At 36.5% G+C, this 22,477-nt stretch overlaps 1 protein-coding gene across 6 annotated transcripts in view; it reads right to left on the minus strand.

The window, feature by feature from the left end:
- SMCHD1 (structural maintenance of chromosomes flexible hinge domain containing 1) overlaps positions 1-22,477 on the minus strand; it is a 139,820-nt gene that overhangs the window by 11,128 nt on the left and 106,215 nt on the right. For 4 of the 6 annotated variants that reach the window (XM_027576125.2, XM_027576127.2, XM_027576122.2 and 1 more), the window contains exons 41-45: positions 21,963-22,085; positions 17,593-17,795; positions 14,972-15,081; positions 14,645-14,715; positions 7,461-7,632 (exon numbers count right to left, since the gene is read on the minus strand). In XM_027576125.2, coding sequence (XP_027431926.1) covers positions 7,461-7,632; positions 14,645-14,715; positions 14,972-15,081; positions 17,593-17,795; positions 21,963-22,085 — 679 coding nt within the window. The remainder of the gene's footprint in view (positions 1-7,460; positions 7,633-14,644; positions 14,716-14,971; positions 15,082-17,592; positions 17,796-21,962; positions 22,086-22,477) is intronic. The other 2 variants (XM_027576126.2, XM_027576123.2) reach the window with 1 other exon arrangement.

Below are 22,477 nucleotides of genomic sequence, written 5' to 3' on the forward strand. Positions count from 1 at the left end.
TGGGCTGGAGCATGGCCCCCTTGCTGATGGCAGACTGCCCTGGGATGGGAGCGTATGGGGCCTGAGCACCTCCTGTGTCCCTTCACATTTTCTGCTCCCAAGAAGCCTGGAGAGCGGGGATCACTAGCCCCATTTTACACATGGGGGTAAGAGGAGGTTTAGAGCCATGAAGCCAGTTGCTCCAGGCCACACCGTGCTTGCCCAAACAGGATTTGAACCCTGTCTGTCCAGACTGAGCCTGGCTCCTGCCCTCCTAGCAAGCCCTTCCAGAGCTCCTGTTCGGATCAGCTCCGGCTCCTAGTTGACCACTGCTCACTTCGGGTGTCGTCTAACACCCACGGTCTGTGCACAGATCACTGACAGCATTCACAACCCCCTTCATCTCTATATTAGCTGTGGCAGGGTGGGACCTCAGTTGGTCTCCCTGTGGCTCAGTATACCCATCGGCAAAACAACTGTACTAAGACCTGCATCCTGGACGTGCACACGGAATGGAAGCAGAGGGGCAAGGACCCCAGCCCTGGGCCTGAGACCCAGGAGGTGCTCCCTCAATGCCAACTGCTGTCATGAGGATTGTTGATGGGGTGCTCTGGCATCACCAAGATGCATCCCCTCATGTCCTATCAGCTGGGTCAGAGCTTCCCGTCAACCACACTCGAGCCCCCCCAGGCTGCTTCAGCAATAGCTGTTTGCTTACCCCCCAGATTCCTCCCTGGGAGCTCTTGAACTACTTCATTGGGAAGAAAAAAAAATTAAAAACAAAAGCCCTGATGAACACAGGATCCCCTTCATAGCGGGTCATAAAGGCACGCTGAGCCCCGGACCATGGGTCACAGGGCCGGTTTTGCTGGAACTGTCACCCATGAGGGCCTGGCAGGGCCCCTCTGTGCTCCCTCCTCTTGTTGGGAGGAACTGGGGCCTGATTAATAGCTTAACTGCACTTAATTCCCTGTGGAATCATTAAACACAGTCTGTTTCATTAAACAGATCCAGGACAAAAAAAAAAAAAAAGCTGCTACTGTCTATCTCGTGCATAAAATATGAACCTACTGTTAGTGCTACATTTAATGGGAAATATTTAACATTCCATCTTTCTGCTTATAAATAACAGGACCACTGTCTATTAAAAGTGCTTGAATATACTAATTTCTTGAGTATTTAAAGGTGGAAGAACCTAACTTATTAAGAAATAGGACATCAGACTCATCACTATAGAGAATAAACTGATGGTTACCAGAGGGGAAGGGAGTGGGCGGATGGGTTAAATAGTGATGGGGATTAAGGAAGGCACTTGGAATGAGCACTGGTGTTGTCTGTAAGTGTTGGATTACTGTACACCCAAAACTAGTATTACACTGTATGTTAACTGGAATTTAAATAAAAACTTGAAAAAAAATAGGATATCAAGCCCTAATGGCCTGAAGTTCTGTGTGTTATCTTCTGAAGAAGTACAGCATCATTGATATATGGGTCTGGACATAATTTTGTAACTCATTCACATACAAAATAAGTATTGTTTTGCAGTATTTTACTGTGTAAAGAATGCACTTCCCTATGTAAAGAATAAACTATGTAAAGTAACAAAACATTACATTACTATGAAATTAGAAGTACCACATCAGACTAGAAAACTATTATTTTTTCTAGATACCTTTAAAAGTTCTCAAAAAGTCATAAAGAATTAAGGATCATAAGGACCTTGTCATCGCTCAGTTATATACAGAATTTGTATTTAAATACATGAATATATTCATGAGCATACACAGATGTACATGAGTATTTGCTCGCTCATCAGAATGCTAGTTCTTTTCCAAACTGTTCTTGACCATTAAAAAGTGTAGATTTCATCTTATACTTCATGTTATATCTAATATACTCAGACTCTTAATTTCTTCCATAGTTTTATATGTAAACTAGTGTGTACGTTGAATATTTGGTGTTTGTATGTCCTTTCCCATGCATATTGATCATCTTTGTGTGTGACCAGAGTGTCAAAGGGCCAGATAGCAAAATTTGAGGCCTTTGTGAGCCAAGAGACAAAATTGAGGGTATGAGGGTATTTATACATTTAGAATGTAACCATTTAAAACTCTATAAAGCATTCTTGTCCACTGACTAATTTGCTGACCCCTGATTTAGAGTACAGTCATTGCATTTAATATTTAGTGTCTAATAAATCAAACAGACAAAAAAAATAGTCTCAAACCTGAATACTATAATACATTTTTAGACCTAGTAATTTACAGAAAGTTAAGCTTTTTGAAAATTAAGTATTTTATCAAGGGTGCGTTTTTGAAAGCTTTAAGGTAATGGTCATATCTGTTGGAAGTAGTGATTTCTAGCAGTACTATATTTTTAAATTTTTTAAGTAATCTCTGTGCCCAACATGGGGCTCAAACTCACAACCCTGAGATCAAGACTTGCATCCACCAACTGAGCCAGCCAGGCACCCTTTAGCAGCTTAACTTAATATGCCCTATTAACCCCCAATTTTTTGTACATGAAATGTAACTTCTATTTACCATGGTGTCTATAAAAGTCTTTCCTAACTCATTTAGTAGAATCTTGCCAAAGAGGAAAAAAATTTCAAAATTAATTCACAATTAATTTTGTTTGTGAATGATTTTGGATCATTTCAGACATTTATATGTTGTCTGAAAATTTCAATTACCTGGGCAAAAAACATGAAGCTTTACTGTGAAAACAGAAAATACTTTAAAAAATTAATTCATACAAAGGAAAGAAAGCTCAAAATACAATGCATTAATTTCTCTATGATACATATTAAAGAAAGAGAGTATTTCAATGTATCCTGACAAATGACCATGTAAGCAAAGCTACTAAAAATAATATAAGGGAATTGAAAGTGTATCTGAAGGGCTGGTTTTAGGCAGTATTTAAAGTTTGCTTAGAGGGCAGGAGCAGCTTTTTTACTACTAGAAGATTCAAGCAGTTAGATGGGTATGCAGACTTTACTAAATATTTAGGTCTCTTCAAACTTTTATGTTCTACATGATTCTAAGAACTTTATTAGGCAAAAACCTGATAAGCACTTATGACTAGGAGGAGGAAAAAAGGGAAAATATACTAGAACCCCTGATTTATTCCAAAATAATCCACCTGGGGAGAAGAGGCTAGAGGCAAGTTGTGAGACAAGAGGATTATGAATGAAGTAGCAGTGGTTAGATGATAGGTCCATGGGAGTTCATTGTTACTGCTTTATTTCCATAATAGAGCAAAACAAAATATCATTGCCCTGAAAACTACAGCACTTAACTAATCTTGGTCACCACTTCTAAAGACACTAAGAATGGTTTTTACTTAATATACAACAACAAAATAAATCGATAGTAATAACTGAGAGGTTAAGTAGAATGAATTAAGCATGGTATAATAATCTCTAAGCTGGCCACACATATAATACATATTTGGAATACATGGATATAATAAAAGTGTTAAAGAGTTTCATGATATCACAGTAATAAGCTATATATTAACTAATTATCGGTTATTTTAAAAGGATTTTCCTTTCTTCAGTTGCTATTAACAACTTTCTTTCATATCTTGGCTTCTACAATGTTCAGAGTTAATACTTTTTGTTAAGAAGTATTTCTACCTATACTATCTCTATAAAAAACTTGGAATAATATAGAAAAGGAAGATTGGGGGAAAAATCAGTAGGTCTATCATCTTCTTGTTTTTCATTCCACAAAGTTTGCAGGTTTAATTTTTAACATATATGATATTTGCATTTATATGTTCTAACTACTTTCAACATTGTAATAGGCATTTCCCAGATTCTAAATTCAATTAAAGCATTTAACATTTTTTTTTTTAAGATTTTATTTATTTGACAGAGAGAGACACAGAGAGAGAGGGAACACAAGCAGGGGGAGTGGGAGAGGGAGAAGCAGGCTTCCCGCGGAGCAGGGAGCCTGATGAGGGGCTCAATCCCAGGACCCTGGGATCATGACCTGAGCCGAAGGCAGATGCTTAACGACTGAGCCACCCAGGCGCCCCTCTTCATTTCATTTTATATTTTGTTTAGGAGATTCCTTGTAAAGAACATAAAGGAGTGTCATAGACACAACCTTTACATAGGAGATTCCTGTTTTATAGTTTACTGATCATGTGGCACTGTGCATGTCATTTAAATTCCCATAGTTTCTCGTTACAAATCACGTCATCTAATTTTTTTATACTTTCTGACATACATTAAGCACCCAACAAATGACAAATGACAAAATTTTTATATGTCCTAGGAGATCTTTTAAATATAAGTCTTTGCTTTCTAGTGAAAAAATTTCATATATTTACATGTTATTCAAGATCTTTTTAATCACCTTATTTTATAACACGTACATACTCATTTTTTCATCTTATGCTCTGATTTTTTGCTGGTATCCCATATCAAATACTGTAATGCAAAACACTGTAGGAATAATTACTTAGAAGACACTATGCTTTTAATTGTGTTAGTAGTAGACAATTTTTGTGGTGATAGTCTAGTTTAAAATTGCTTTTTCTCTGCAACCAATCCCATGATATACAAGAAAGGTTTCTCAAAGCTCTCTTCTATCTGATCTTTACTATGGTCAGCTGACTAAGGAGGGAATTTCCCTCTCCTAGGAGTTGTAGAGTCTGAGCATGTTAAAAAATGCAAACTGAAGTCTTGGTGCAAGGAATTCAAGGTTGCTGAATGTCACAGAATCATCCTTGGTTTTGTCTTGGCTGTTTCCAGTCTTTGAATCTGTGATTTCTTCCAATTTCCTGCCAGTACATTCCTGTTTTGCTTAAAGTGGTCAGGGCTGGTTGCTACTGCTTACAACCAAAAGTATTTTATACATTTCAATAATCTTGAATGATCTCATTTAATTTTTTAAATTGTTTAATATTTGAGGTTTGCCTTTTTTTTTTTTTTTTAAAGATTTTTATTTACTTGACAGAGAGAGACACAGCGAGAGGGGGAACATAAGCAGGGGAAGTGGGAGAGGGAGAAGCAGGCTTCCCGCTGAGCAGGGAGCCCAATGCGGGGCTCGATCCCAGGACCCTGGATCATGACCTAAGCCAAAGGGAGACCTTAATGATTGAGCCACCCAGGTGCCCCAATATTTGAGGTTTTTAAAAAAGATCTGAGAGAAAGAAAGAAACTGTGCATGCACTGGGGGAGGGTCAGAGGGAAAGAATCCCAAGCGGACTCCCTGCTGAGTACAGAGCCTAACCTAGGGGTTCAATCTCAGGACCCTAAGATCATGACCTGAGCAGATATCAAGAGTTGGATGCTCCACCGACTGAGCCACCCAGGTGCCCCTAATAAATGAGTTCTTAATGCTGAATCATTAGTCTGCAAGTATAGAGTATATTTTTGAAGATGTTTACCAGGAAGGATATGTAACTGTTTTATTTTTGAAATCCTTGCATTATTTCTTAACTTTACATATTTGATAACCCAACAAGGGCACAAAAATCTTTTATTAAATGTTTTCTTCCCAAAGGTCTATAGATATTACTTCACACTGTTATACTAACATTCAGATGCCCAGGGAAATTGCAAATTGTCAGTATGATAGCTGTGCATTTTTAAAGTTCCACAGGTAATTCCTTTTGGCTTGGGAACCACTGCCATAAACTCAGTGTTAGACTGATATGGGCTGAGGGTTTTTATGTTGATTCACTAGCCCTAAATGAATTGTTTTTTCTGATTTTTTATAATCAGTTTGTTTAGATGTTCACTTATTGTCTACAGAGATTTTTGTATGCATTCACTGCCATCATAAGCAGAAGTATGAGCCTTTATATCATATACAGTTTTAATTTTCTGTATATTATGATGTTCTGACATCTTAAAACCTTTCTGGCTGGGTAAAGGCTGCCCCTTATGGGACTAGCCAATCAGACAGCATGCAAACTAACCAATCCAGAGCTAAACGTCTTCTATCTGGCTTGTGCACCCCAAGAAGCAGTATTCCTTTGCCTTAAACACCATCCTTTGCCTAGAGCCCATACCTATAAGCCCAAAGCCCAATGAAATTATTCAAACTAGTCAATCCTAAGCTGTTTGCCTGTCATGCCTTGCCTTTCCTATGGAAACCTCAATAAAGCCTATGGCCTAAGCACTCTCCTTGCTCTTATCTTCTGCCTCCTCACCACATCTGTGTTTTTTTCCATGTGGCCCTGAGTGGTATGGTATGCCTCCTATCTCTAAGACCTGTAAGTATACTACACTTTGTTTTTCTGAGCCTCTCTCTTGGGTCTCCTCTTATAGCTGCACCTGACTGACCATATCATAAAAGAACACAAAACAACCTTCTTCCCACATCTTTCCCAACTATTACTTTAAATACTGCTGGTGGCTGAAGTAATAATCCCAAGCTGAGCACAATCCAAGTTCCTTAAACAGCAGAATAAAGAAATATAAACTACAGTATATTTATACGATGGAGTATTATCCTGCCATGAAAACGAACAACTATATACACAGTGTTGCATGAACAAAGTCAGATACACAAAAAGTATGCATTGCATGATTCCATTTACATAAGGTATGAAAACAGACATGCTGTTTTAAGTCAAGGAAGTTGTTATGCTTTCAAGAGGGGACTGGGCAGGGACTGGAAGAGTGCATGAGAGACTTTCTGCAGGGTCAATCATGTTCTATTCCTTAATACAGGGGCAGTGCTCATTTTGTGAAAATCTACCAAGCTGTTTATGAACCGTACTCTTTGTGTATATTATACTTTAATAAAAGTTAAGAAAATATGATATACAGATACAAGAGAATATTATTCAGCCTAAAAAGAAAGGAAATTGACATATGCCATTGAATATAGTGAAATAAGCCAGTCACAAAAGGACAAATAGTGGATAATTCTACTTTTAAGAGGTGCTTAAAGTAGTCAATTTTTTTTTTAAGTTAACAATGACAACAAACTACTTTCTTGCTACAAAAGTAGATACCCAAGTGTATTAGAACTATATAAGAGCAAACAGACTCTAAGTTATAGCCTGTAGGGGACCTACTGTAACGTATATGCACTTCAGAGCACAGATGGAGAGGCCATCATACTGGCTGCCTAGAAACAAGGGGACAGGCCTGCAGAAGGGAAAATGGGCGAGGGAGGTCACGTCATGCACTCTAAAATTAAAGTTCTTAGTTGTAATCTAGATAGTTACAATTTTAACATAAAAAGAATATGATGATGTGATGAAATACTAATCTACTCAATAGGGACAGTTTTTTTCTTTATTTCAAGATAAGAAGAATGAAAAAGAAGGAAAACCTACCTTCTATGTAATTCAAAACTACCTGATATAAGAAAGTTGAAAGTACTGGACAAAAACATTGTATTCATATTTTTACTGGTTAATTTTTCATGTTAGAGTATCAATACACAAGCTCCAGACAAAGGACTGAAATCAAATGAGAAATTGTTATTTAATTAATTAGTTATTCAACCTACCTATTTGTTCCCCTAAGACCAGGCACTGTTTTGGTATTGGAGCTCCAAATACCATTCCCCGAAGTTTATCCATTGGAGGAGCTTTATTCTGAAGGCCCCCAAACTTTCCGTTACTTCGAATGCGATCTCCATCTCTGGTGAGCAGTGTAGGACAGTGTGTAATTTTAACAACCTATTGTAAGCAAATGAATATTGATTAGTGAGCCTATAAAATGTATCTCAGTTGTTCTAAGAAAGGGGAAATCACTTAAGGGTTCTGAGATTAGAAATGACACGATCATGCTAGTATTTTCACAAAATAAGCTAGTGAAATATAAGATGAACTGGGGTAAAAACCCAGAGGCAGCGAGATGAATTAGATTACTTAAGTGTCAGCCTAAACTGGAATAGTGACGATGCAAAAGGAAACAGTCAAACTGATGGCTTAGTTGATAAAAGGAAGGAAGAGAGAAGCCGGAGAGCTCCGTGCTCTGAAAACCATGGCAGTATCAACGCAGCATCACTATCTCAGTTTCCTTCTATTAGATACAAGTTTTCCAGATGACCAAAGGAAAGCAAAAAGAGAATACGAGGCTGAAGAATACAGATGGAAAAGCACAGGGCTGAATCTTTAGAGGATAATACTATAATTTCAACTATGGGAAGAAAAAGAGCTAGTAATGTCAGATTTGGGAGGACTAGAATTACGTAGTAAAGCCTAAGTCATGGAATGGGAAGTAGGAAGGGTTAGTGAAGAATTAGACGCTTCAGAAAAGTTAGAGAATAAAAGCAAGACATTGGATTTAGTATTTCATGATCTTTAAGAATGGTCTTTCAAAAAAAGTCTAGGAAATAGACAAAAATAAAATGTAAAATGAGAGAACTGGAATTCAAGTAAGATATTTTCACTACTCAAAATGTTAACACACACCACACTGAAAGTTGGGAGAGCTAGGGAGAAAGGTCTTCTTGTACTAATCTATTCTAGGACAGCACATCTCAAAGGAAATGTAGTAAGTATTAAAAAGCTTAACGTTTTGCATGGCCCAGCAATTCACTTCTAAGAATTTATTCTGAAGAAAAATCACAGATGTGAACAATGTGCACTAAAACATTGTTTTAATAAAAGCTATGAATGTTGCAGGTCTCAACAAGTTACATAAATTAGGATACATCCACACAATGAAATAGAACACATACATTAAAAAATGATTGAAGAACATAATTTAATATGTAAAAATATCTAATTGATCTAATATTGGGGTTAGTCTGAATTATAAAAAATATTAAATTTGATTTTTAAAAATGAAAAAGTAACAGTACTAAATGAAAAAATGTAATAAAACCATGACTAGTATTTATTCTTTTATTCTTTTAATACAATTTCAGAGGTACTTTTACAAATGGTTTCCTATTGAAGTGGATACTTTTTAAAAAAATGTAAATGCAGGGGGTCCTGGCTGGCTCAGTCAGTAAAGCCTGGGACTCCTGATCTTGCAGTTCTAAGTTTGAGCCCCATGTTGGGTATAGAGATTACTTAAAAATAAAAAAAAAAATCTTAAAAAGAAAATTTAAATGCAGTAAGATGCCCATTTGAAGAAAATCTGTAGTGAACTCTTTGGTGAAATCAATCTTTTTGTTTTACAATAATTTTGTTTTACTACAATCACATCTTTACTTTTTTAGTTTGGATTTACATGTTTTCTAAAAGTGAACATTAAAAATACAAAGCGGAGTCATGTACTATCCATTTATCAGGACTCAGGCAATGTTTTTAAGGATTTAATACCATCTTAAATAACATACATACTCAAATTAATTTACAGACTTGTCCATTCTCTTGTTAACAGACTGACAATATGAGTCACATGCCTCCAATAAAAAGGAGAGTTTGGCTCCCTTCTACAACAATTCGGCAAATATTACTTTAATGGACAGTTTCAATTCTCAAAGTATCCTTCAATCTTATGGTTCTCACCCTCTAAGCGCACTCAATTAGGACAAAAAAGGTAATGACAGCTTTTGCAAATTCGGTGAGTGAGCAACAGTTCTACAGTTCTAGCAATACCTATTCAAAACTGCTGTGGGAACTAGAAGGGAGTAAAATAAACTGAGGAGTTGACAGGTTGAAGCAGTATAAACATGAAGTATTTAGGAAGAGAAAACACTAACAAACACTACCAAAAACAATGTTACAAGGGGATACCATAAAAGCCTTTTCTCAGAAAAGCTTTAGAAGAGTACTTAACTGGTGGAATTACAAAACTTGATTCAAAACTTAGGAAGCAAAGCAATCAGTATTTGCAACACTAACTATGAGGAACAAATACTGTACCAGCCTTTTGTCACATATACTCTATTACATTCTTATTTATTTTTAAAAAAGATTTATTCATTTATTTTAGAGAGAGAGAGAGAGAGTGAAAGTGAGTGAGGGCGGGGAGGAACCAAGGGAGAGAATCCTCAAGCAGACTCCATGCTCTGTGGAGCCCAATGTGGGGCTCGATCCCATGAGCCCTGAGATCGTGACCTGAGCTGAAATCAAGAGTTGGCAACTTAACTGACTAAGCCATCCAGGTGCTCCTACATTTCTTTTTTCAAGCTATGGATTGGTGTCTTTTCATCAATTCTAAAAAGTTTTCGCCCATTAGATTCTTCAGATACTGCCTTATGATCCTTTTCTCCCTCCACTCTGGCACTCTGATTAGACTTTTATTTTCTATTTGAGATTTTCACATTCTGTCTCAGGACTCTTAACCTCCTCCTTCTCTTACTTTCCCTCTCTCTGGGCTGCAGTCTGGACAATTTTTCTGATCTACCTTCCAATTCACAAATTCTCTCTTAAGCTGTTTAACCTTCCCAGAGAGCATCTTATTTTTTTAATGTATATTTTCTAGTTTTAGAAGCTCTATTTATCAAGTAAACTTGCTCTTTTTTTAAAAGATTTTATTTATTCATTCATGAGAGACAGAGAGAGAGAGAGAGAAGCAGAGTGAGAAGCAGGCTCCCCGCTGAGCAGGGAGCCCGATGCGGGACTCGATCCCAGGAGGCTGGGATCATGACCTGAGCTGAAGGCAGACGCTTAGCCATCTGAGCCACCCAGGCGCCCAAACTTGCTCTTTTCTAATTTTCAACACTTTTCTTGAATTACATAAACATACTTAAAAATATTTGCTCTTATGTTCAATATGGAAATTATTTTAGGTCTAAGAGATAAAGGTGAATTCTTCCAGAGATAATGTGTGTCCTTAGATAATCAGGTATCTAAGGACACTACCAATCTAGCACCATGTGAAACCAAATGTTTACCTTGAAATTTTTCAGACCACCCAAGTAATATGAATGCAGGTTGCAAACAAAAGCCAATTTATTGATACTGATGAATGCTCTAGGAAAAGAGTTTGATTTTTTTTTTTCCTTTTCCACCTAGTGCCAACATTCAAGAGAGGTAATTTTCTTGCAGTCTCCAGAGGCACTTGGGAGTTGAAATGGAAATGGTAGGTTTTTCATTCAACTTACACTAAAGTTTAGCCCTTTGGGGGATCCACTTTATTGGGAAAGGGATCTTTTATCCGATTCCCCACTCTGGTTAAAGCCCTGGGTTTTGTCTCCTACCTTCTGAGCCCTCAAAGGAATGGAAACTGATGATCAATTTCAATTAGTTTGACAACTGTTCTCTAAGCAAAACCTGGCTTTTGTGTTCTACTTACCTGAGTTCTACCATCACTTAGAAACCTTACCCTTTTGCCAGTTCAAATATTAAGATACATATCATAATGATATATAGCCAGAAATAGCCTTTTAGTTCATCTCTGCATGAATTTCCTCTGCGTTGTCTAGTCCATCTCTGTATAACCCTCAGAGCCTAGTACTGTGCCTGGTAGTGTGCTGGAGCTAGCATTTCCTGGGTCATGAGAGCCAACTCTCCTGAACACCTCATTCAATGGCTGCACATAGGCACTGGAAATCAGCCATGATGAGGACTTACACCATGGGCAAAAGCTACAAATCAAGGTCCCATCACCCCACTCACCAGAGAGCCAGTTGTTCAACATGTAACAGCATCCACTGTGTCTCAATCAAGTGTCCAAATATTGACCGAACTAAGTAGAATCTTCTAGTTATTATCCAATTTGTTAATTCTATCCTCAATAGTAAGTTTTTCATTTTCTCCTAATAGATTCCATGTTGTCACGACATTTAATGGGTATGGTTTCTACTCCATAATTCAGGATATATAAATATGCCAATCACTACCAGAATACAATAGCTTCTCCATTGACAACTCTTTTCTGGTATAGTATATTATAGCCATTATAGGTTCCCACGGAAACATTCATGAACATGCCAAATACTATTCCTCAATTAGTTGTATAATTTTCAATATCTCACTAATTAAGCTCTCCTAAATCAGGGCACATTTATTTCTTCTTAAGTGGCTCCAAAGAAAAACTTCTCTGACAGTTCTAGTTCTACCATAAGTTGGTGTGATTTAGTACAGATCCATTATTTGTTTTGAGCTTAAAGTTTCTCATTTAGAAAGTGAGAATATATTATTTCTAAGGTATCCATGAGTCTAGAATACACTATTTATAGATACTGGCTCATATTTTAAACTGGCCTCTGTCTTCTCTTACATAACCGCAAACATTCTTACTCATTTTCAGTTACAGTAATTTGCAAGCCTAAAATGTTTTTCATACATGTTTATCACCTGGTAATTCTAAGCTCCTAACACTATACTTACTAAATGTAATACTTCTTGTGTATTAAAGAATTCAAGACCCCTGGATCTCAGATACAAAGAGAAATTTCCTTTACTGAAATTTTACCATATTCCAAGCTCTTTGCTTAATGCTTTATATGTATTATTTTATTCAATCTCTAGAACAGCCCTTTGAAAGGCCCTCCTTCAGAGATTTTTTTTATAATACAGAAGTGATAACCCTTAGTATATCCAACAGTATACAACATATTCTTCCAGTTTGTTTAAAGTACATAAACTCATATATTTTTAAATTAAAAATTTTATAGGTGACACACAGTGTTACATTCGTTTCTGGTATACAACATAGTGATTCCACATCTCTATAGGTTATGCTATACTCACCACAAGTGTAGCTACTATCTGTCACCATACATCGCTATCGTAGTATAATTGACTATATTTCCTATGCTGTGTCTTTTATTCCCATGATTTATTCATTCCACAACTGCAAGTGTGTATCTCCCACTCTTCTTCACCCATTTTGCCCATCCCCTCCCCACCATAAGCTTATATTTTTTTAAAAGGCATCATCTTATACATAATTTTTCAACTTTTCAACAAAATATATTTTGTACACCTTCCTTGTTAGGACACGGAAATTTATTATACTCTTTTTAACAGAAACATATACTCTACTGTATAAACTACTATAATGGAGTTGTCCAATCCTAAGTGATGGACATTTAAGACTGTTTCCAAAGTTTCCCATTATAAATTCTTTTAATACTCTGATATTCTTACAATATATCTTCACATACTTATGGCAGTGTGTCTGTCACATAAATTATTTCAATACATGGTGATGGTATAGAGATGGCTGCAATTTCTTTGCTCCTTCTCCCATGGGGAAGAGAGAGTCTATTCCCACCTTTCCACGTACTCCTCGGATCTGGGGTGGCCAGACTGACCTATGAAATGTACTTCCCGCGGCTGGAACTTGAGAGACCTGCAGCTTCTGTCTTAACTGCTTGGAACACCCCTTCTTAAAACCCAGATGCCATTTGAAAAAGCCTGAGCAGTTACAAGTAGAGACTCACATGGAGAGATCCAAGTCTGCCAGCTTACAGCTCCAACTTAGTGCCTAGCCAGCAGCCATTATCAACTGTCAGTATGAATGGGAGATAAAGAGTAGGAACTGATTTCAAGGAAATTAATAATAATAAAGGAAATAAGAAAATAAAAATAATTTTGAGGAAATATTTCTAATCCAGGATGTGTGGGGTGATTTTCATCTCCAGCCTGTTCAGTGACCAACGTTCTTGAAAATGAAATGGAGAGCCTCAGAACTAAGATAAAACCCACTGCCCAGCCAGTAAAATGATCCTAAGAGTCAAAATGAAGTCAAGGATATCTCTTTGTTAAGACCTCAGATTTAAGGCACTGCTTCCTAGATTCTCTTAGGCATTATACCACAGCACCCTGGGAAGAGGATGTGTGTGAGAACAGTAACCTCAGAAGACAGTGCCAGATGAGCCTCTGGCCAGACCCAGCTGAATTCCCAAAAAGTAACCAGCACCAACTGCCAGCTGTGTGAGTTAGGCACTTTGGAGCTCCCACCATCCCAAGTGTAACCAGTCAACACTGCAACTAGCTAACATTACTTGGAGACACCCACAGAGACCTGAGAACTAGTATGTTGTTATTGTTTAATGCCAGTAACTTTTGCAGTGTTTGCCAGGTAGCAATAGATAACTGAAACATTTATATTGCAAACTGCCCTTCAAAGGTGTTATGGGTTGAATTTTGTCCCTCAAAATTCCTATGTTGAAGTCCTAACCTCTCAGTTCCTCCGAATGTGACCTTACTTAAAGACAGGGTCTTTACAGAAGTAATCAAGTTAAAATGAGGTCATAAAGTTAGGCCCTAATCTAACGAGTGGTATCTTTATAAGAAGGGGACACAAACAGGCCTAGATGTAAACAGACACAGGGAGAAGATGACCATCCACAAACCAAGGAGAGAGGCCTGGGATAAATCCTTGCCTCACAGCCCTCACAAAGACTCAACCCTGCCCACACCTTGAATTTGGCTTTCAAGCCTCTGGAACTGGGAGGCCATCGATTTCTATTGTTTAAGCTGTCTCTGGTACTTTGTCACAGCAGCCCTAACAACTAATAAATAAGAATTATACCAAATTACATTTCCACATTATCTGAGAATACTCTTTTTCCAATACCATCGTCAAGAGTAGATACTGGCCTTGAGTTTTAGACAATTTCAAATCCCAAAAACATGTCTCATTTGAATTTGTTTCTTGGCCCATTCATTCACATATTGTGCCCAATTTAGGATTTAAATTGGTTTTGACAAGGTTAGTCATCTGAACATTATCATAAAATTACTTCTACATAGGGCTTTTAAACTTTAAAAATATGTTAAACTTTAAAAATACACATTAAAATTAGAGCTACAAATTAAAAAAATTTCAAATACATACCTCTTTTCTATAATGATTGGCAGCATCCAAATTATCCAAAATAATGGTGTCTCCTAACAGCATACCAAATACTAAAAAACCCAATAAATTTTAAAAATTATGACATCATCTTTGGTCATATTAAAATATTAACACATTACAAAATTTTCTTAGAATGGTAACATTAGAATTTTATTTCAACACTTTTCTCTAACAAGAAAAAAAGATTAAAATATCAATAAAACTATAACTTATAAAATAAGAACATAAATTTCCATAACCAGTAATTTGTATATCTGGATGGTAAGTGTAGCATCTGTATTAAAAAGCCACCATAATTTCCTTTACCTGTTTCACAATGTTCTACATTATCTGGAAATGTTAACAAATCTCGGGCAAAGACTGGATCTCCAATGGGTTTAAAATACAATCTTCCATTTCGGTAATGAGGTAGAGGTCTGAATGAAAAGAAATTTAAAAAATATATTAAAACAAATATGTATTTTTAATTAAAAATGTATATATTGCTTATCATTATTGTGATCATTTAAATCAATTCCCCATCCATAAGTGACACTCCTAAATTTCCTTAGAACTGAGAATATTTACTATATAAGAATACCTACTTGGTTTTATCTGTTCTACTAAAATCAATATAAACTAACTTCTGTTGAGTTTGACAAGGGAAAAAGAAAAGCAGCCTCTAAAGCTGGCCCTAAATGGGGATGCCAATAAAATGACTATCTCATGTGGAGAGTGACCCTAGCATGGACAGGGGAAGAGGCAAGGCCCAAGACAGAGATCCATGTGAGGAAGGTAGATCAGGTACTCTGGCTCCATGTCCCTTCCCACAGGGTACAGAATGACAACTGAAGCCAGAGAAAACAATGGGATTCAAGAGGTGGAGGCTGACTAGTGTGTCAGGACCTCTCCCTTCCACGTGGCAGAGCTTTTCGCACATCTTGAAAGCAGGAGTGCTGGAGGGTAGGGGTGGCTCTAGGAGCTAGGTAACTCAATCCCAATAAGAGCCACAATACCAGGAACAGAGAGGATAACTAGTTTCCAGTGCAAACATTAGCACTAAATACCAAATCCATACTTTCCCTAAATCAAAGATCTTTAACTTGGTTTTAATGGATTCTGCTGATAAAAGCAGCCCTCCTAAAGGGAAAAATTATTCACACCAAAAGTATTACCCTTAATGAACACAGGAATTATGATCTGACTGGTTTTCCCATGTTGTTTTAAAATTGGTACTGGGCAGTAGCAGAGTGGGAGATTTTAGAAGCAGATTCGAGTTCAAATTCTGGTTGTTTCTTCAAACTATTTTTAGATTACAAAATGAAATACATGTTAGTTTAATAACACAGTAGACTCTTTTAGAGTTCTTATTCTCCTTAAGTCCCTATTCCTACTCAACTGTAAAGCTCTATTTAGGAATCTGAGAAAATTATCAGTACTGTTCTACATTTTATCTTTTTTGTTTTGTTACCATTTCCTTTCAGTCTTTTAAGGTCAAAATCAGACTACACATAAAATATTTCTAAATTTAGATAAAAAAACGCCTAATTGGTTTGCATGGTTATTCCCTAAAGAACATTTTAAAAAGTAAATGAAGAAATAAAGAAACCAGATTTGTATTAAAATAATAAAACATTCTAACTAGATAGTCTCTTATATTTCAACTTTGCTACTGGCAGTTACAATAGAGACTTTCTCTACCTAAATGATGACTGCTTATCTTCACAGGACATAAACAGGACAAAACACATGCATCTATACACTTACTCCAAATAAAAGAGTTTCATATTTCGTGATATTGACATCCTTCCTATTGTAAAAGCCAAAAATTTGCTTTGGGTTTGCCTGTGTAACTTATATACAAATAACATTTACTTGGCAAATTAAACATGGCCAGCATATATGAGTAAATACACTGCAATACACACCTTAATGAAGTATACACATCTGTAATGAAAATAAAAATAATCTAGATAATTTGAGTCACTGCTCAGTTTGTTTTAGGCATCTTTTATAGAAACCATTTTAAAATTAAGCACTTCGTTAATAGAAGACATACAAATTTCATGTGTCTGTCTTGACACATGAAAAAATGCTCAACATCACTAGTCATCAGGGAAATACAAACCAAAACCACAATGAGATACCACCTTACAACAGTTAGAATGGCAAAAATTAACAAAACAGGGAACAACAAATGTCGGCGGGGATGCGGAGAAAGGGGAAGCCTCCTACACTGTTGGTGGGAATGCCAACTGGTACAGCCACTCTGGAAAACAGTATGGAGGTTCCTCAAGATGTTTAAAATAGAATTACCCTATGACCCAGCAATTGTACTACTGGGTATTTATCCCAAAGATACAGATGTAGTGAAAAGAAGGGCCATATGCACCCCAATGTTCATAGGAGCAATGTCCACAATAGCCAAACCATGGAAGGGCCTACATGCCCTTCAACAGATGAATGGATAAAGAAGATGTGGTACATATATACAATGGAATATTATTCAGCCATCAGAAAGGATGAATACCCACCATTTTCATCGACATGGATGGAACTGGAGGGAATTATGCCAAATGAAATAAGTCAAGCAGATAAAAACAATTATCATACGGTTTCACTCAAATGTGGAACATAAGCAATAGAATGGAAGAGAGGGAAAACAGAATGGGAAGAAATCAGAGAGGGAGACAAACCATGAGACTCTGGACTCCGGGAAACAAACTGAGGGTTACAGAAGGGAGGGGGGTAGGCAGACGGAGTAACCAGGTGATGGGTATTAAGAAGGGCATGCACTGTGATGAGCACTGGGTGTTATATGCAACTAATGAATTACTGAACATTACCTCAAAAACTAACGACGTACTATATAGTGGCTAACTGAATGTAATAAAAAATAATTTTTTTCAAAAAGAAAAAGATATTTCAGAAAAAATCATTACTCCTACTTTTTTTCTAACCTTTTCCAATCTGGAAGAGTCTTCTTATAAATAGAATCCAGGGGCAACACCTGCTGACGACCTTGGGTTTCATCATAGATACGACGTGCAGCATCAGTGGTCAGGGTGACAACACAGTCCATGTCACTTGCCAGATGCCAAGAAATAACCATGGCAGCTCTATCATCTTCAATTTGTGCCAGGTGTGCAATCTATAAGCCATTTTTAAAAATCAAGTAAAAAACTTTTAAATGTATAAAAATTTGCTATTAAGTATTTTAAAAGCCCACATCTAAACAGCAAAACCTTTTCTGAAATACTTACATGAATTAACAAGAAATTCTCAAGCTACAAAAACTTACTGGTTTGAATATTAAATATCTATTCTGCTATCAAATTTTGGAAAAACTCATCTACAAATTAAACTCCTATAAATTTTGGAAATGAGCAGGTAAAAATACTTAGAATGTTATCAGCTAATTGATGATGTACATTTTTCACAGTTGATAGCTCTACTATTGAGATATGTCTTAATTGATAAAGTAATCATAAAATACATTTATATAATATACACATACAATAGATGGAAGATTAAGATTCAATTAAAAATAGTTATATATCATACCTTTCTAAGTAGATATCTTACTCCAATATTATAGTATTTCTTTCAAAAACAAATCTAAACATCACAAATAATCATTTCTTCTGCTTGTAAGAACACACTGGAACTTAGGGTAAGTAGCCCCTCTCCTATTTACAAATATTTTAGTCATAAGCATTCTTGCTCAAAGTCTAACAAGATTGAAATTTTGAGGCCAATTTCAAAACCTCATTCACTACACTGGTATAGTCACATCTATCCTTTATTCTTTTTTTTCCCCTCATCTTTTTTTTCCCCTCATCAAACTTTTGTTTTAATGGGTCTCAAAATTCTGTGACAGACTGTTGGTCAAGTTGTTTCCATTAAAAAGTACTGATTTTAAAAACTAGTAACTTAAAACTGCCACACACACACACACGGTCCACAAAACATTCTCCTTTCCTCCTGACACACACACACACACACACACACACACACACACACACACACGGTCCACAAAACATTCTCCTTTCCTCCTGACACACACACACACACACACACACACACGGTCCACAAAACATTCTCCTTTCCTCCTGACACACACACACACACACACACACACACACACACACACACACACACACACACACACACACACACACACACACACACACACACACACACACACACACACACACACACACACACACACACACACACACACACACACACACACACACACACACACACACACACACACACGGTCCACAAAACATTCTCCTTTCCTCCTGAACTGTCTATCCTTTATTCTTAACTGACCAGGCTGCAAAAACCTGCCCTAGTGATGAAAATGTCACTGTTGGAAACATCACAATGTCTACTCTTGTATTCCAATGCTCTGTTAGTGGAATAAAGATAAGAAGAGAGACAAGCAAAGAAACTAGTACATGTAAACAAAGATGAAAAAAATGTTCCAGCAAACAGAGGAAGTATTAGAAGAGGCAAATCAAAGTGAGTGATCTCACTCTACGTGTGACCACAAGTGCTAGGACAGGGGTCCCTTTTGTGGTTGTTCACAAGTACTCTAATCTTATAAATGGGGTAATTTTTTAAAAAAATATTTATTTATTTTGAGAGAGCAAGCGAGTGAGCATGGGGGGAATTTATTTATTTTGAGAGAGCGAGCAAGTGAGCATGGGGGGAGGGGGTAGAAGGAGAGAGAGAATCCCAAGCAGACTTCCCACTGAGCCCGACATGGGCTCTATCTCACAACCCCCAGATCAAGATCTGAGCTGAAATCAAGAGTCGGATGCTTAACCAACTGAGCCATCCAGGCAGCCCACGGGGTAATTATATCTAAGTAAAGCTATGAGTGGAAGGCTCAACATTACACTTTCTCCTTAAACTTTCAGGTGATACAAAGTATATACACAATATTTTCTTTTCCTAAAGGAGACATGAGCTCAATATTTTTACTTGTGTACCATATACAATGTTCTGTTCATTCAAGCTTTAACTACTTTTTCAGCTTTTTTGAGCCTACCCTAGCCATTTTTCATGGATGTTATGAATTTTTCTTCAGGGATAGGAGATGAATGGCACTTAAACGAAAGAACTACAGATGGAATATCAAGGTATTTGGAATTAAGGAGGGCAAGACTAAAACATCCAAGTTAACTGAGGTATTCACAATTATAAAAATAAACACAAAACACATTATAAAGTCTAGATGAAAATCTCTTGTCCCCTACATTCCACAATTATTTATTCTAGTTTTAGAATAAATACCAGGAAGAATTTTTTTAAAGAAGAATCATGAAGATTAAGCATGATTTGAAGGGAGTGGAAAACTTTCTCTTGATGGTTAGGAGAGGGCTCATACTCTGAGAGGACAGAGGAGAGCCTACATAAAATGAGACTTCAAAGGTTTCCCCCAGAATTTTAAGATATGAGAAATATTAAAATGAAAGATTTTAAAATATGTTTCTGCTAAAATTTATTTTATGCTTTGGTAAAATCTTACCTATTAAGAATTTTGTATCAAATAACCATTGAATGTGGAATGTCAGTCCCTAAAAGCAGGCTAACTATAGATATCTATATGCTTAAATCATAGGACTGCTTCTTCTATAAAGATAGCTTCTTTCTGTAAATTCTTTAAATTGGTTCTGAGGAATAACAATTTTAAAAATTATAAATCAGAATCTTGTTTTCCAACTTATAAATTTACATCTTAATTTTTCAATTTTCATATTCGGGGTTTAAATAATAATGCAACATGGTTTCACTATTAAACATAGTTACACACTTTTGGAGAAACCATTACCCTCTATTTTCACTGTGTAGTTGGCTTGTGATGTTAAGGAACCACTTATAAAGAAATTACAATGGACTTTGGAGTCAGGGAAACCTTGGTTTACGTCTAAGTTCTGCCCCTTACTAAGTATATATTGACAAGTTCTCTGAATTTCAATATCCTCATGCAAAAACTAGAAACACTATAAAAAACTCATATAGTGGTTGTAAAAGTAGTATGTACATAGGCATAAAGAAAAGTGATTTAACAATCAGATTTCATAATCAGACTGCCTGGGCTTGAGTCTGTGCTTTGCCATTTACCTGCTTGTTACATAACCTTGAACAAGTTTTTTTAAATCTTTCTGTACCTCAGTTTCAGTTTCCTCAATTTTAAAACAGAGGTAAAAGCAGAGAGGGGAGATGCAGATTAAATGGAAAAGTTTAACAAGTAAAACACACATACATATAATACCACAAATCTTAATACCAACAAAAACTGAAGGTGCTGAGGACACCTATAAGAAACACTTTCTGGGGTGGCTCAGTTGGTTAAGCGTCTGCCTTCGGCTCAGGTCATGATCCCAGGACCCTGGGATCGAGCCCTGCCGTGGGCTCCCTGATCAGCGGGGAGCCTGCTTCTCCCTCTCCCTCTGCCCCTCCCTCTGCTCATGCTTGCTTTCTCGATGTCAAGTAGGTAAATAAAATCTTTAAAAAAAAAAAAAAAATAGAGGGGCGCCCGGGTGGCTCAGCCAATTAAGCGTCTGCCTTCAGTTCAGGTCATGATCCCTGGATCCTGGGATCAAGCCCCGCATCAGGCTCCCTGCTCTGCGGGAAGCCTGCTTCTCCCTCTCCCACTCCACCTGCTTGTGTTCCCTCTCTAGCTGTCTCTCTGTCAAATAAATAAAATCTTTAAAAAATATAAAAGAAACACTTTCTATAAAATAGAATGTTCAAGACTGAATAATCGTAAGATAAAAATGAAAATACAATTCATTTGACAAAAGGGAAAACCAAAGAGGCAAAGAATTAAAGAAAGAATGGCACTCTTTTGGCAGTAAATATGAAGTTTTTTGTTTATTGTTGTTTTTTTCTTAAGTTCTAGGAGCTTAAGTCCCAGAATTCACTTTCTAACAATATTAGACTCAATAAAATTCTAATCTTTTTCTTTTGTTGTCTCACTGAAGTCTGAGTCACATGGAAAGGTCTTGGCTACCTATTAAGTCATATAACATGAAAGCATCTGTAAGTAGATAACAAGCCTTGGACTGAAACATGCTAATTTCTGGGAGAGCCCTCAACAGTAAATAAGAATTATGGAATTATGCATTTCAGTTTTAAATTCTGCCAAATCCCTATTATGGTAACAAGAACAAATAATTTATGGGAAAAAATGAAAAAGTACAAAGAAACTGACACTATTATTATAATGTCACTTTAAAACACATTTTAGACAAAACAACATAATAAAATGTACTGCCACTTAATAGGCTTAAACACAAACCTTTCCCAAAACATCTCCACTGCCTTTAGTATAGTTTGGAAGAGTACATGATCTTCTAGGTTTTTTCCTTAGTTCTTCCTGTTCTGATAACTTTCTTTTCAAAAGTGCTTCAATGTGTGGCATCTGTAATTTGTAAAGAAAAATTAACTACAAAGCCAATTACTCCTGTACTAGACAGCCATAATGATAGAGAAAAATCAACAATTTGGACAACTCAAGAACATAAAGTTATTAAACAGGCATTACGTTATAGTAATGTAAAGCTTTCACCTCACTGACTTTATCTTGATAGTTAGGAAATAACAACCCACAATAGGACTTCTCTTTGCAACTGAGCTATACACATAAAAAAAAACATAAGTTTAAAAAAACTACTGTCACTTTCTCTCATTTTCTTTGCCACCACATATACTGGTTATAACTTATGAAGCCCCTTCAGTACAGTTCTCAAATTGACGTATTATAAATTTCACTTATATTGGGGTTATTACATTAGAAACACAAACTGTAATTTC

The sequence above is a fragment of the Zalophus californianus genome, chromosome 14 (assembly GCF_009762305.2).
Source record: "Zalophus californianus isolate mZalCal1 chromosome 14, mZalCal1.pri.v2, whole genome shotgun sequence".
Classification (NCBI taxonomy): Eukaryota; Metazoa; Chordata; class Mammalia; order Carnivora; family Otariidae; genus Zalophus; species Zalophus californianus.